The sequence below is a fragment of the Xenopus laevis genome, chromosome 3S, assembly GCF_017654675.1.
Source record: "Xenopus laevis strain J_2021 chromosome 3S, Xenopus_laevis_v10.1, whole genome shotgun sequence".
NCBI lineage: Eukaryota > Metazoa > Chordata > Amphibia > Anura > Pipidae > Xenopus > Xenopus laevis.
In genome coordinates, this window is record NC_054376.1 from 98,239,913 (window position 1) to 98,252,369 (window position 12,457).

Sequence of the window (12,457 nt, forward strand, 5' to 3'; positions counted from 1 at the left end):
AATTCATCCATAAACCTTGATATAAACAAATGTATCTATTTATGGACTTTAAAGTAATTTGCTTTAAGGTGCTAAATTATTATTCCTAGCTGAATATTTGTATGATTTTAATTAGCCAAACACATTTTAAGATAACGTAATAAGGTACAGGTATGGGACCTATTATCCAGAATGCTTGGGACTTGGGGTTTTCTGGATAAAGGGTCTTTCCATATTTTGGATCTCCATACCTTAAGTCTACTAACGAATCATTTAAACATTAAGGGGCATGTTTATCAAGGGTCAAATTTAGAGTTTTTGGGAGTTTATAAAAACTCCCATAATCTTAAAATTCGAAAAAAAAACTACCAATCGAAATTTATTAAAAACATTTTTTTTTAAAATTCACGTTTTTTCACAAAAAATGTTTTTTCAAAATTCCACCCAACATCTCCAAATTGATTGTACGAGGTCCCCCATAGGCTAAAACACCAGCAGGTTTTAGATGGCGAATAGTTGAATTTGGATTCTCAAACGGACAGTACATGATTCATTTTGAATTTCAATTTTTTTTTTATTAAACTCTAATTTTACTAACAAGGTTCTTTAATTAAATGATAACAAGTGATGATACAGACATAAAAGATATGGAGCTTTTAGGGTTGATGTCATTTAGTGTAAAGCAATTGTCACATATTGTGCCCTACCACTTGCAATATTATTATAATCATCCTTTATTTATGTAATGCCTACATAGTCAAAGATTATACATTATTCACATCAGCCTCTGCACCAGTGGAGCTTACAATCTAAGGTCCCTGTCACATTCACACACAGTACGGTCAGTTTTTACCAGGAGCCAATTAACCTGTATGTTTTTGGAGGCAACTCACACAGGCATAGGGAAAGCATACAAACTCGCCATGCCTTAAACATACTAAAAACCATTGAGATGGATTTATGCTATCTTACTTAGAATTGATTGTTTAAATGCTACTTTAAGGGAAATGGCAACAGCATATTTTGGAGCTTTCTCATACCTATATTAGAATGGTGCACAACTCATGCTTATTATTCTTTGATAAAATTGACTCATATAACCATACACAATTATTTCATCTCTAGTCTTGTTTGAAATAGTATTATACAATTACAATTACATGGTAGTATAGGTTAGTTATAGTAAAGAAGTTAATGCTTAAATAACATTTGAGAATGTTCCTCTGTGTTCTTTTTGTAATTGCAGCAGGATTAGCAGAAACAATTCAATAAAGTGAAGCATGTTTCACAATTGTTAATGCAATAAGAAGTGTTAAGACTATGCAACATCTGCAGTTTTATTTGTGAGTGAGAACACATTTGCTATGACATTGTGATGCATAACGATAATGTCTTTAGAAATTTGAAGAATGTTATGAAGGGACCAAGTGGCTAAAAGAAGGTATCTGTGCCAAGAAACTCTTACATTTTAGGTCATGAGTTGAATCCACTACTTGTAAAAGAGGCAGAATCAAACGAAAAGGCAACTGGAGACAATTCTTGGATCTCTTTAGTCAACATTTGTTTTGAATTTGATATAACATGTCAAAGGTATAGCTTGCATTCTCTGTGTAGTGCTTTGCACAAAGCATATCCTTGCTGACCACTTAGAACATTTTTAGGATATAAATCCTATTAAAATTGTAAATGAAAGATGGTGCATTTAATTTATATGTTTCTAAAGTCAACACAACATGCCTTACCTTTGTCACAAATATAAACCAGCTAATGGGTTGTTAACAATGAGTGTTAATGAATGGGTCTTTTACTAACAATGACCTTTGTTGCCTTTTGTATGTTGAGGCTGATTTGACAACTATAGACTATTCACTCTCATGGCAGCCCTAGGGATTTGTCATTTGGCCCTTGCAATTATATAAATGCTAACAAAAATATGTATTTACAGTATTTGTGCCTTCCCTTGTTGCTGTGATTATATCTGATGTGCATAGAGCTGCGTGAGGATCAATCTCTTCTGAATTCCAATAATTTGTATACTGAGGGTCTGTGTGAATAAATGTATTTATTTGTTAGCATTACATCAGTTCATCAGTCATTTTATTTATTCATTTCATTTTTTTGCCCTGGCAATCAATAAATTACATTTATTCGTCAGTTTAATATAGAATTTATACAGAGTATTTTTATGGTGTTTTATTTTTAATGGCCTAGTTAATAGTCTTACTGCTCCTCAGAAGCTGACATTTGATGAAAGCACCAATGACATATTCACGTCATATATTCAACATAAAGTGCAAGCCAACACGTAAAACAACAGCAGCTAATTACATTTTATATGAAATGTACATTTATGATCAGCTTTTTTAGTGGTACTATCAGGGTGAGCTAGGGGACAACCACCCCATAGGCACAATGGCAGTGCTATGTGGAAGTTTGCTGAGTGCAGGCCTTTGCACGGGTGAATTTTGCAGTGTATCTTCTAAGACTCTGGTTACAATACTGTATAATAAGTTATAGATTTTTAAAATATGTTTCTTTACTTAAATGGAATCGTAAAAAGTGTGAGCATTTGAGAATATCCAATAAAAGTGTCAGAGTTGGGCAAGTAACAATTTGAAAAAGAGGATAGGAAAAAGAGGATTCACAACTTCACATCAGTACAAAGCACATTAAAGTTCATAAAGAATATGAAGAAGATAAATGAGGTGAAAATAGTAGAAATCAATTGGAGAAGGAAAAGAAGAATAAGTGACCCCAATTCTGCCAGCTGTAGGTCAGTTTGATGGGACTGTTTGCGTAGAGGGAGGTGTGCCAAGGGTTATAATGATGGTGGCACTGCTATGGGGTTTTTTAAGGTTCATTGTCAGAAAGTTTTATCATTTAACCTTATTTTCCACAGACATCTCAGAACACAAGTATTTCCTGGAAGTAAAGATTGGTGCTTGTGAAGGTAAATATAGGAGAATGTTCTAGAAGAATGAAAGCAGAAGCAAAAGAGACAAAAATATGCAGATATAAGCTTCTAAAAAAAGTTGCATGGTTCAAGCAATGAAATTTGGAGGAAGAAGAAGAGGCTCTCTCCGTGGTGCTCACTGGAATAACCCCGGGCTGGTGCAGTTTTCTCCTTTTATTCCACTGGCCCGGGGTGTCAGGTAAGTAGATACAATCACTTGTGGGTGCCTAACTTTTGAAACCCACAAATAAAAACACCTTTCCTTCTCCTTTAACTAAAGAACTTGGGCAGAAATATTGCTGTTTTTTCTTTAAAGATGTTTCACCGGTCATCCAACTGGCTTTCTCAATTCAGAATAAATTGTAAAAAGTATGTTTCTTCTGCTGATTGACGCAACATTCCAGAGGATATATTCACAAAAAAAGATCCTATTTCTGAATTGAGAAAGTCAGTTAATTGACTGGTAAGACATCTTCAAGGAAAAATCACAGCAAGTTCAGTTGATTTGACTTATTTCTACAGCTATACCATGATGAATGAGAATCTTTATTAACATATTAAAATGTGTCCGTTTTTGTGTGTTTTCATGTGTTTGCACACTGTATGAACAAAAATTCAGTGGTAGGTCATCCCAGGACTGACCAGGATTTTTCCTGGTCAGTCTGAAGCTCAGCAACACAACACAATGCATAAAAGGACAAACCATTTACCTAGGTGCTGAGCTTCAGTCTGCTATATTTCACCCCCAAATCACATGCCTGTCCATCTAACTATGAGTATGAGTATCAGAGAACTAACCAGCAGAATATTGTGACAGCACAAAACACACACCTGCCCATCTGAATAATCAGATCGCACCAATCCACTACTCAGCAATACCTTGTGGAAAGGGGAAAACGTATTTATTACTTTTTCAAAAATGCTGAACTTTAATCTGCCATCATTTAGCCCAAAATTATAGGCCTTCCCTTCCAGGCCAAAGGCTGAGACTGTGCCATGTCATAGCATTAGAAAATTACTTAACAGTGCATTGGTGCAGAGTTGTTTTTGTAATAATATATTTTTTTTAAAGTTGTAACATTACATTTTCCAGAGAGCACCACATATTAGTAGTATTTAAGAACTGGAATTCAATGCCACTTTAGTACTCAATATAACACTATTATATCTCTGCTCAAGATATTGCTGAGCACTTCACAATCAAAATTGACGCTATCAGAAGGGACATTACACTACTCAACCCCCCTAGACTTCCAGCACCCTCCCTCCACACTCCCCAATCTCTCCTGTGCTGCTTCACCCCTGTCACTGATGAGGAAGTCTCAAAGCTTCTGGCCTCTTCTCACCTTACCACCTGCCCGCTTGATCCAATTCCCTCAAAACTTCTCCGCAATACCAATTCTTGTCTAATCAAAGCCTTAACTCACCTATTTAATCTTTCGCTCTCAACTGGACTGTTTCCTTCTCAACTAAAACATGCTCTTGTCACCCCCATTCTGTAAAAAACCCTCTCTTGATCCCTCCAATCTTGACAAACTCCGACCTATCTCTCTGCTACCTTTCATCTCTAAACTACTTGAGCGCCTAGTCTACAACCAACTAACCTCATTCCTCTCTGACAATAACCTGCTGGACCCCCTACAATCTGGTTTTAAGCCACAACACTCCACGGAAACTGCCCTGACTCGACTAACTAATGACCTTTTAACCGCTAAAGCCAACAATCATTTCTCACTACTAATACTGCTTGATCTCTCAGCCGCATTTGACACTGTAGATCACCCTCTCCTCCTCCAGTCCCTCCATTCGCTTGGCCTTCGTGACACAGCCCTGTCCTGGTTCTCATCTTACATCCTTCAGTGTCTCCTACAATGGAGTAGCATCTTCTCCCCTACCTCTTTCTGTTGGAGTTCCTCAAGGCTCTGTCCTGGGACAATTACTATTCTCTCTCTATACTTCCTCCCTCTGCAAATTAATCAACTCGTATGGTTTCCACTACCACCTCTATGCTGACGATACTCAGATCTATCTCTCATCTCCTGATCTCAACCCAGAACTCCTAACTCGCGTCTCCTCCTGCCTGTCCGCTATCTCTACCTGGATGTCACAACGCTACCTTAAATTAAACCTCTCTAAAACTGAAATGGTTCTCTTTCCTCCAACTAACACCAGTAACATCCCAGAAGTATCCATCCTAGTTAACAATTTGACTATCACCCCCTCTCCCCAGGCCCGGTGCCTTGGGGTTATGCTAGATTCTGCCCTGTCATTCACTCCTCATATCCAGTCACTTATTAAATCATGTCACTTCCACCTAAGGAACATATCCAAAATACGATCATTTATCACCCAAGATGCTGCCAAAATTCCTATTCACTCTCTCATTTTAATTGGCCTTCCCCTCCAGAGACTGTCACCTCTCCAGTCAATAATGAACACTGCTGCGAGGCTCATATACCTCAGCAACCGCTCCTCCTTTGCCTCGCCATTCTGTCAATCTTGTACCTGTATTGATTGTGATGTATGTAACTCCATATGTTCTATGCATATAATTCATGTGATTTAGTTGTATAATCACATTTACTCTACAGTGCTATGCAATATAACGCTATAACGCTATATAAATACATGTTAATAATAATAATAATATTAATGAAGACAAGTCAATGTCCCTGATGAATTATATTACCACATGCTAGTGGGGCCATTTTTGCCTTTCTATACCAAGTAGATCGACATTCAACAAATCATCTTAAGGGTTTGTGTGTTCAACACATTTGCCCCTTCTATGCTAACTATCTAATTTCTTTGTGCCTATGGATCAGTCTGTTGTTGTGAATCTGCTGTTAAACACAAGTGTTGTGCCCCATTATATAGAATAATTGGATGGACATGCAAAGAACAAGTGACAAGTGCTGAAATGGTATATCATATAAAACAATTTTAAAGATATGTCAGTTTAACCTTTGACTCGCACTAATGCTTCTCCATGAAGGAGGACCCTTTTGACAACAATCCCGAAGATGGAAGTGGGAACATTCCCCAAGTGCATGAGTAAATGTTCCATTGCGCTGCAGCCCATTATAGTAATTTAGGTATAACTGCTTCCGAATGAGAGTGTTATAACATAGCTTTTGTAGACATACAGAAATAGTGGTGTTGACTCAATTGCAGGAGATAACCATTCCTATTACATGGATGAATTTGAACACTTGCTTTTTTTGCCCTCTAGATCTTGAAGTACCTGCACTCGGCTCTGATATAGTTCAAATAAAGAACTGATTTTTGTGAGCCCAAGAGAATGGTTTTGTACCACTAGGACAAATGATTATCCAGTCTACCCATGTTTTCTCAGATCTATCATTCCTGTTCCTGCAGTGCCATCATAGTAACTTTGTCAGCCAAGGTTTAAATTCAAGTGTCCTCTTGGGCAAGACAACTCAATCAGTAGCTCTCTAATTCTATAATTCACAGGATCATATAGCAGCCTGTTTATGAGGTAGATCCTGTAGCTGTGGTCAAGAGCTCCAAAGGACCAATAAAAAGAATAGCATTTGTTTTATTGCTGGTAGGCTTGGGGGCAGATTTACTAAAGAATCCGCAGGAACATTGCCAATTTACTAAAAGGCGTAGAGAACAATTCGCTATCGAAAAAGCTCAGCACTAGCGAAGTTTAATACTGTTTCACCAGGCAAATTTTCGCTCAGGTGAACCATCGTTCATTAAAGTGCGAACTTTCCAATACACTACCCTTTTCACCAGAGTCTGTTTTGCCAGGTTATACCTGGCAAATTGATAATAAGATGAAGTTACATCCTCAACAATCTTATGTCAGTCACATAATATCCTGTATGCCGAAAAGTTATAAAAAAAAAAGACAAAATGCTGGTGTTTCTTCATATTTTAATTTGAGGTTATGTTTAAAAGTTGTAAATGTTAAATATATTTATTTAATATATTTTTTTAAACATTTGCAGCTCATGCCACATTTGTCTTAGGGTGGGCTCATGTCTAGTACAATAAAGAATCTCTTTTGTCTTTGTTTTGCTAATAAAGTGGTCACTTATTTTAACAATAAGTGGCCACTTCAAGCAATTTCACAAACACTCACTAATACAGCCATATATATAACCTATATGTACCTGCCATATTTAAATTGACATAAGCGAAAGTACTTAACGGAGTATCTCTAGGAACAAAAGTAACGCTAGTGAAATTTTGCTTACATATCTCTACGCTGCCGATTTTTCGATGGCAAAAATTTGCCAGCGTTCGCCTGCTGATACGAAACTTTGCGTATTCGCTGCCAATTAATATCTGATGAAGTTTAGCTGTATGGAGAAGCCTTCCGAGGCAAAAATTTGCTCTTTAATAAATTTGCCCCTTGAAGTCTAATCATAAATTTACCCCAAGATCAAGTTCTGTTTAATTAAAAGATCGGGCAGTTAAAAATAACTTTAAGTATTTTTTAGAATCCTCCAGCATCACAAAAGTGACTTGCTCCAATAAAATACCAATAAAGTTAGATTGAAAAATTACACATCAGTTCAGCCATTTTTTGGTCTATATAAAACCTGCCTAACTGCTGGTGTAACTAAACTGGTACAGGTCACATTCACACCCCAACAATTTTTATTACTGAAAGTCCAGTATGGTTAAATTGAAACTGATAATATTATTATCGGAACTGGGAAAATGAGACTACATGATACACTCACAGTTGTTTGGATACCTGTGGCATCTAATTCAACATTGGACAGCTCTCCTTGCTTTCTATGCATTAGGTACTGCTAACTAAACTAAACCCAAGAAACTGTAAGTTCAATGTAGAATGCTGCTATCAGCACTGTTTTAGCAAACGGGTGATTATGAGCTTTGTTGTCAATCATTTATTTATTTTTATTCAAAAGATTGCCTTATAAGGCAAACATTTATCACCAGCGAGGCAGAAAAGACCTAGGGGCTAAAAGAGAGTGAGAGGGAAAAAAAACAATATATCTACCACATCTATTATGGTGATCATCCTGTTCTATTTTTGGTCAGAATAGGGAGCCAAGAAATTGCCTGTAATAGATTTATTTTAGAGTCATAAAGCTAGGATAGGATTTCTCAAGTTCCAATGTGAGACATAAGGATTCGGAAATAATCTCCTGGAATGCTTTGCCGTTGTAGATATTCCCAGTGGAACCTTTAGAAAGATCAGTGTATTATTATAGCTCAGTGCAACCCCTATTTGAAAAGGAGATGGTTATATATTTTCTACAGTACTTTTAAAAAATCTCACAGTACAGGTAAGGGATCCATTATCCAGAAAGCTCAGAATTACGGAAAGGCCATCTCCCATTGACTCCATTGTATCAAAATAATCAAAATTTTATTTTTAATAATAAAACAGTACTTAGTACCTGATTCAAACTAAGATATAATTACTCCTTATTGAAAGAAGATCCATCTTATTGGGTCTATTTAATGTTTCAATGTTTTTCTAGTAGACTTAAGGTACAAAGATCCAAATTACATAAAAAATTATGGAAAGATCTGTTATCCGGAACACCCCAGGTCCTGAGCATTCTGGATAACAGGTCCCATACTTGTATAACACAACAATATCAAAAAGGAGACAATAGTCCAGCTGTTTGTACACAGTATACTGCATTCACATCTTCAGGCTCAACTGGTCAGTGTTACTGATTTAGTGACAAATATGTCAGCACAACAGACCCAAGAAGCCTTGTACCAGTACTGTCCTGACACTATCACAAAGGCAATATATAACATGTTTTTCATATATGAGAAGGAGATGTTTTGTAAATTACAGGTTACATGTTTTACATTATAACATACATGTGTATTTAGTAGTAGATCATCATTCCTACATTATTCCTACTCCAAAACTATCCATGCACATGTAATGTATCTTCTACAATACAAACCCTCTAAGAATGGTACTTGAGCATCAGTAGTTATTTAAATTTCATCCTTCAAATCCGCTCGAATTAGGATTCCAGTCCTACCTGTATGTTAACTATAAGGATGGCTAGGATCCCCCACCTTGTGCCTATACATCCTGTAACTGAACAAGACTCTAAATAATGCACTTAACAATTCATTTAATGCATCTGATCAAAAATTATATAATTGGTGTATATGGTGAATATTGTTTTTCATTGTTTTCATTAAATAACATTGTTTTTAATACATTATAATATTAATAATTAATAATATATAATCAATTAAAAGGGTAAGAAATTTATAATAGAAACTGCAATACTCACCTGTACCTGTTGTTGGCTCCGGCATTTTACCAATAACTCTTTATTTCCAAAGAGTATTGCACCGTCCAATAAATTAAATTGGCAGACAATTACAGTTGAATGTAGGGAAGATCAGACTGAGAACAGAGGGGGAGAAGAATTCCTCCAGTTTATATACCACATTCAAATAGCAATCAGATGGCACCTCCTCTGTTTACTATGCAGATATGCAGAAAATTGACAGTTATGGGAACTCTCCCATCTGTTGTCTGTTCTGTCTGCTCTCTCTCAGCTTTTGGAAAGAATCTTTGTTGCATCTCATGTGGCTGATGAGAACATCTCAGAGGTTCTAAATTCAGCTGCTCACATACATGCATAGGAATCAGATGTGGGATTAAGGGCCACAAAGACATCGTTGATGATAAAAGCTCTGGTGGATCATGTTATCTACTGTCCACAATGCTTGTCCTCAAATGGGTACCAAGCCCTGATAGGTGGGAATGTGGCAGTAAAATCATTGTAGAAATTCTTGAAAAAAATACAAGGATGATATAAAATCATTGAATTAAAACTGTGCAGCATTGTTTTAGAAATAAAGAAATATACATTTTCATTACATTTTAACCTATTCTTTACAAATTTTAATTACATGTGACCATGAACAGGGCCACTTTAGTAAATGGGTAAAAGGGGCATCTGCCCAGGGCCTACTGTGTTACAATGTTTTTTTTAATAATTGTTTTCCCTCTCTCTGTATTCCCCTTGACAGGACCTCTCCCGCTGCCCTCCTCACCCCCACCTCACTGAGTCTTCTGTGGAAAGCACAGCCATCTTGGATTTTTCAGAAGTGTATTAAGCAGGCAGAGAGAGAGTGCGCCAAGCAGCATGGGAGCACAAGGAAAGAAGAAAACTAGGTAATGCTTTCAATCTATCCATTGATGTTACTGGCATGTGTGGAGTTAAGATGATCCCTACTTCTGTTATATTGATAAGGCTCTGAAAGAGGTTCTACTTAATATGAATATGTTTTATTTTGTTTGAAGGTTACAGAAAATGTACAGTACATATTGTATGATCACTAAGTGGAAAAAGTAAATATTAAAGGAGATAAAAGCTCTGTTCAGCTTTACTTTGCTAGATTGTTATTGAGCTTCTATTATCAAGGGTAAAGAATGCTGGGAGATGTAGTCCAGGTGTTGACTCAAAAGGTGATGGACCACCTTTGCTTAACCATAATTTACCCAAATGATGCACAGACCAGTCATAGCATATTCAAAGTTCTCGTATCTGCAAGAAATTCAGATTATTGTTGTAGTCACCAAGTACAGGCCTAACAGAGTGTAAGAGAAGCCATAGGGTTGCAAGAAGATTAAGTAAGATGAAACATTTTACTGAACAGATGACCTTTACTGTCTGGCAATATACAGAATTGTGGTTCAAGGTATACAAAATATTTGAATGCAAATGTAGGTCTGAGCTACAGGATCCTCCTATTCAATTTCTGGAGGCTGTGAGCGCTTTCTCTTTTCTGATAAGAGGTTCTCCTCTAAACTCTTCTTGTGAACATAATCTGTCTCTTTCCTCTCAGGAAAACAGATGCTTTTCTGGTCCAAGGCTATAGTCTGGGGCCCATTCTCATGTTTAGGTCATGGTAACAACTGTAGTAGCAATATGGCATATGTTGTGCAAAATAAGTCAGCCCAAATGTCAGTTAGGGTAAGCTGTGGGGTGAATATGTTTTTGTTGTACTAGATACTCTATCTAGTAGAATTAAGTCAAATGCAACTGGACTTTTTTCACTTCTGAAGAACCCGCTAGGATGAGTGGTGAAATGTTTTCAAGAAAATTCTAAATGTCCAGTTGCATTTGACTTAATTCTACTGTATACTGTATATCATGACCTGGTTGAATGAGAATCTCAATAGACATGTTGTACTGGATATTCTTTGACTATGACTGACTACACCAATTATTTTCCTATATCTGTACTCATTTCATGAGCTAAAGGGGGCCCTGAATAAAGGTTGGAACTTCCAGTGGGGCTGGACAATCACTGATCTAAGGAGGAGACTTATAAAAGAGCCCAAAACAAACTCAAAGAGATGCACAAGGGCGGTCAAGTGGAGTTAAACCCTAGGGTAAATAGCAGGGGAGGGAAAGGCAACAATATTAAAAAAAGGTCAAAGAAATGGAAGTGTGGAAGGGGCAGATTCAGGGGCGAATTTTTGCCAGCATCAGCTCTGCAACCATCACACCACTTCGCAGGGCTCAAATGCGCTACGTATACGCTAATTCACTAAAATGCGAAGTTTCATCCTGCACATTTAACTTTGGCAACTTTTCACTAGCGTTACTTCGGCTGTGCGAGCATTTCATATTGAAGATGCAATAGAATTTGTGCCTAGTGAAACTTCACTAGTGATCTTGCGCTTAGGTCAACTTGCATACAGGACTGGATTCTTGTATTCAGCGCCCTGAGGCCGATTCGAGGCGCCCACCAACTTAGTGGTGCATGCACACATGCGTCGGATGCACTGGTGATTAGCACTTTTTAGGTTGCAGCTGGGCGACACTGTGGCCTTGCTACAAATCCGAGCCTGTTTGCATAGGGCGGGAAATTTGTATGGACGTCTTTATTATAAATGTTGGTACAAATGCTTGAAGTTACCACTTTTTACTACACATGTCTAGAGAACCTTAATAAAGACAAGAGAGTTAATATAATGCCCTACACATGAACCCACTGTAAAATTAATGTTCCATATGTTATAAAATGTGTGGAGAAAACCTGTTCCCCAAAAAAGTAAGTTAGGCAGGCAATCCCACTTAAAAAAAGAAAAAGTTGCCAGCATTTTTGGAACATTAATGCATTTTCGGCACACAGGATATGATGTAAGTGAAAAAAGATTAAGGAAGATCTAGCTTCTTTTTAGCACTTTGCCTGGTCTGAGGTGGCAAAGTCAACTCTGGAGAAAGAGGTAACGTTCAGTAAAATCCGCACTTTAGTGAATTTGTGGAGTAACGATCGTTCGCCAGAGCGAAATGCGATGTCCTTGCAGGTGCCAATGCTGGCAAAAAGTTGCTAGCGTTAGCCACTTTGACCTTTAGTAAACCTGCCCCGAGGAATCATCGATATATAGAGAAAGTATGTTAAATCAATAATGTTTCAACCCTGCAGGGGCAATAAGTTTCTCTACCACTCCCGCTCCCTGTGGTATTGAAATGAACTATGATAGAACATGGTGAAAATAGGGTCCTGTAAAGTAAAACT

The 12,457-nt window shown here is 37.2% G+C and overlaps 1 protein-coding gene across 5 annotated transcripts in view; it reads right to left on the bottom strand.

Annotated features, from left to right (window-relative positions):
• The window catches only part of mybpc1.S (myosin binding protein C1 S homeolog), a 65,596-nt gene extending 56,162 nt beyond the window's left edge, over positions 1-9,434 (bottom strand). For all 5 annotated transcript variants that reach the window (XM_041588668.1, XM_041588670.1, XM_041588669.1 and 2 more), the window contains exon 1: positions 9,208-9,434. In XM_041588668.1, the coding sequence (XP_041444602.1) occupies positions 9,208-9,232 (25 nt within the window). In that variant the 5' untranslated portion in view covers positions 9,233-9,434. The remainder of the gene's footprint in view (positions 1-9,207) is intronic.
• Between the last annotated feature and the right edge of the window lie 3,023 nt (positions 9,435-12,457).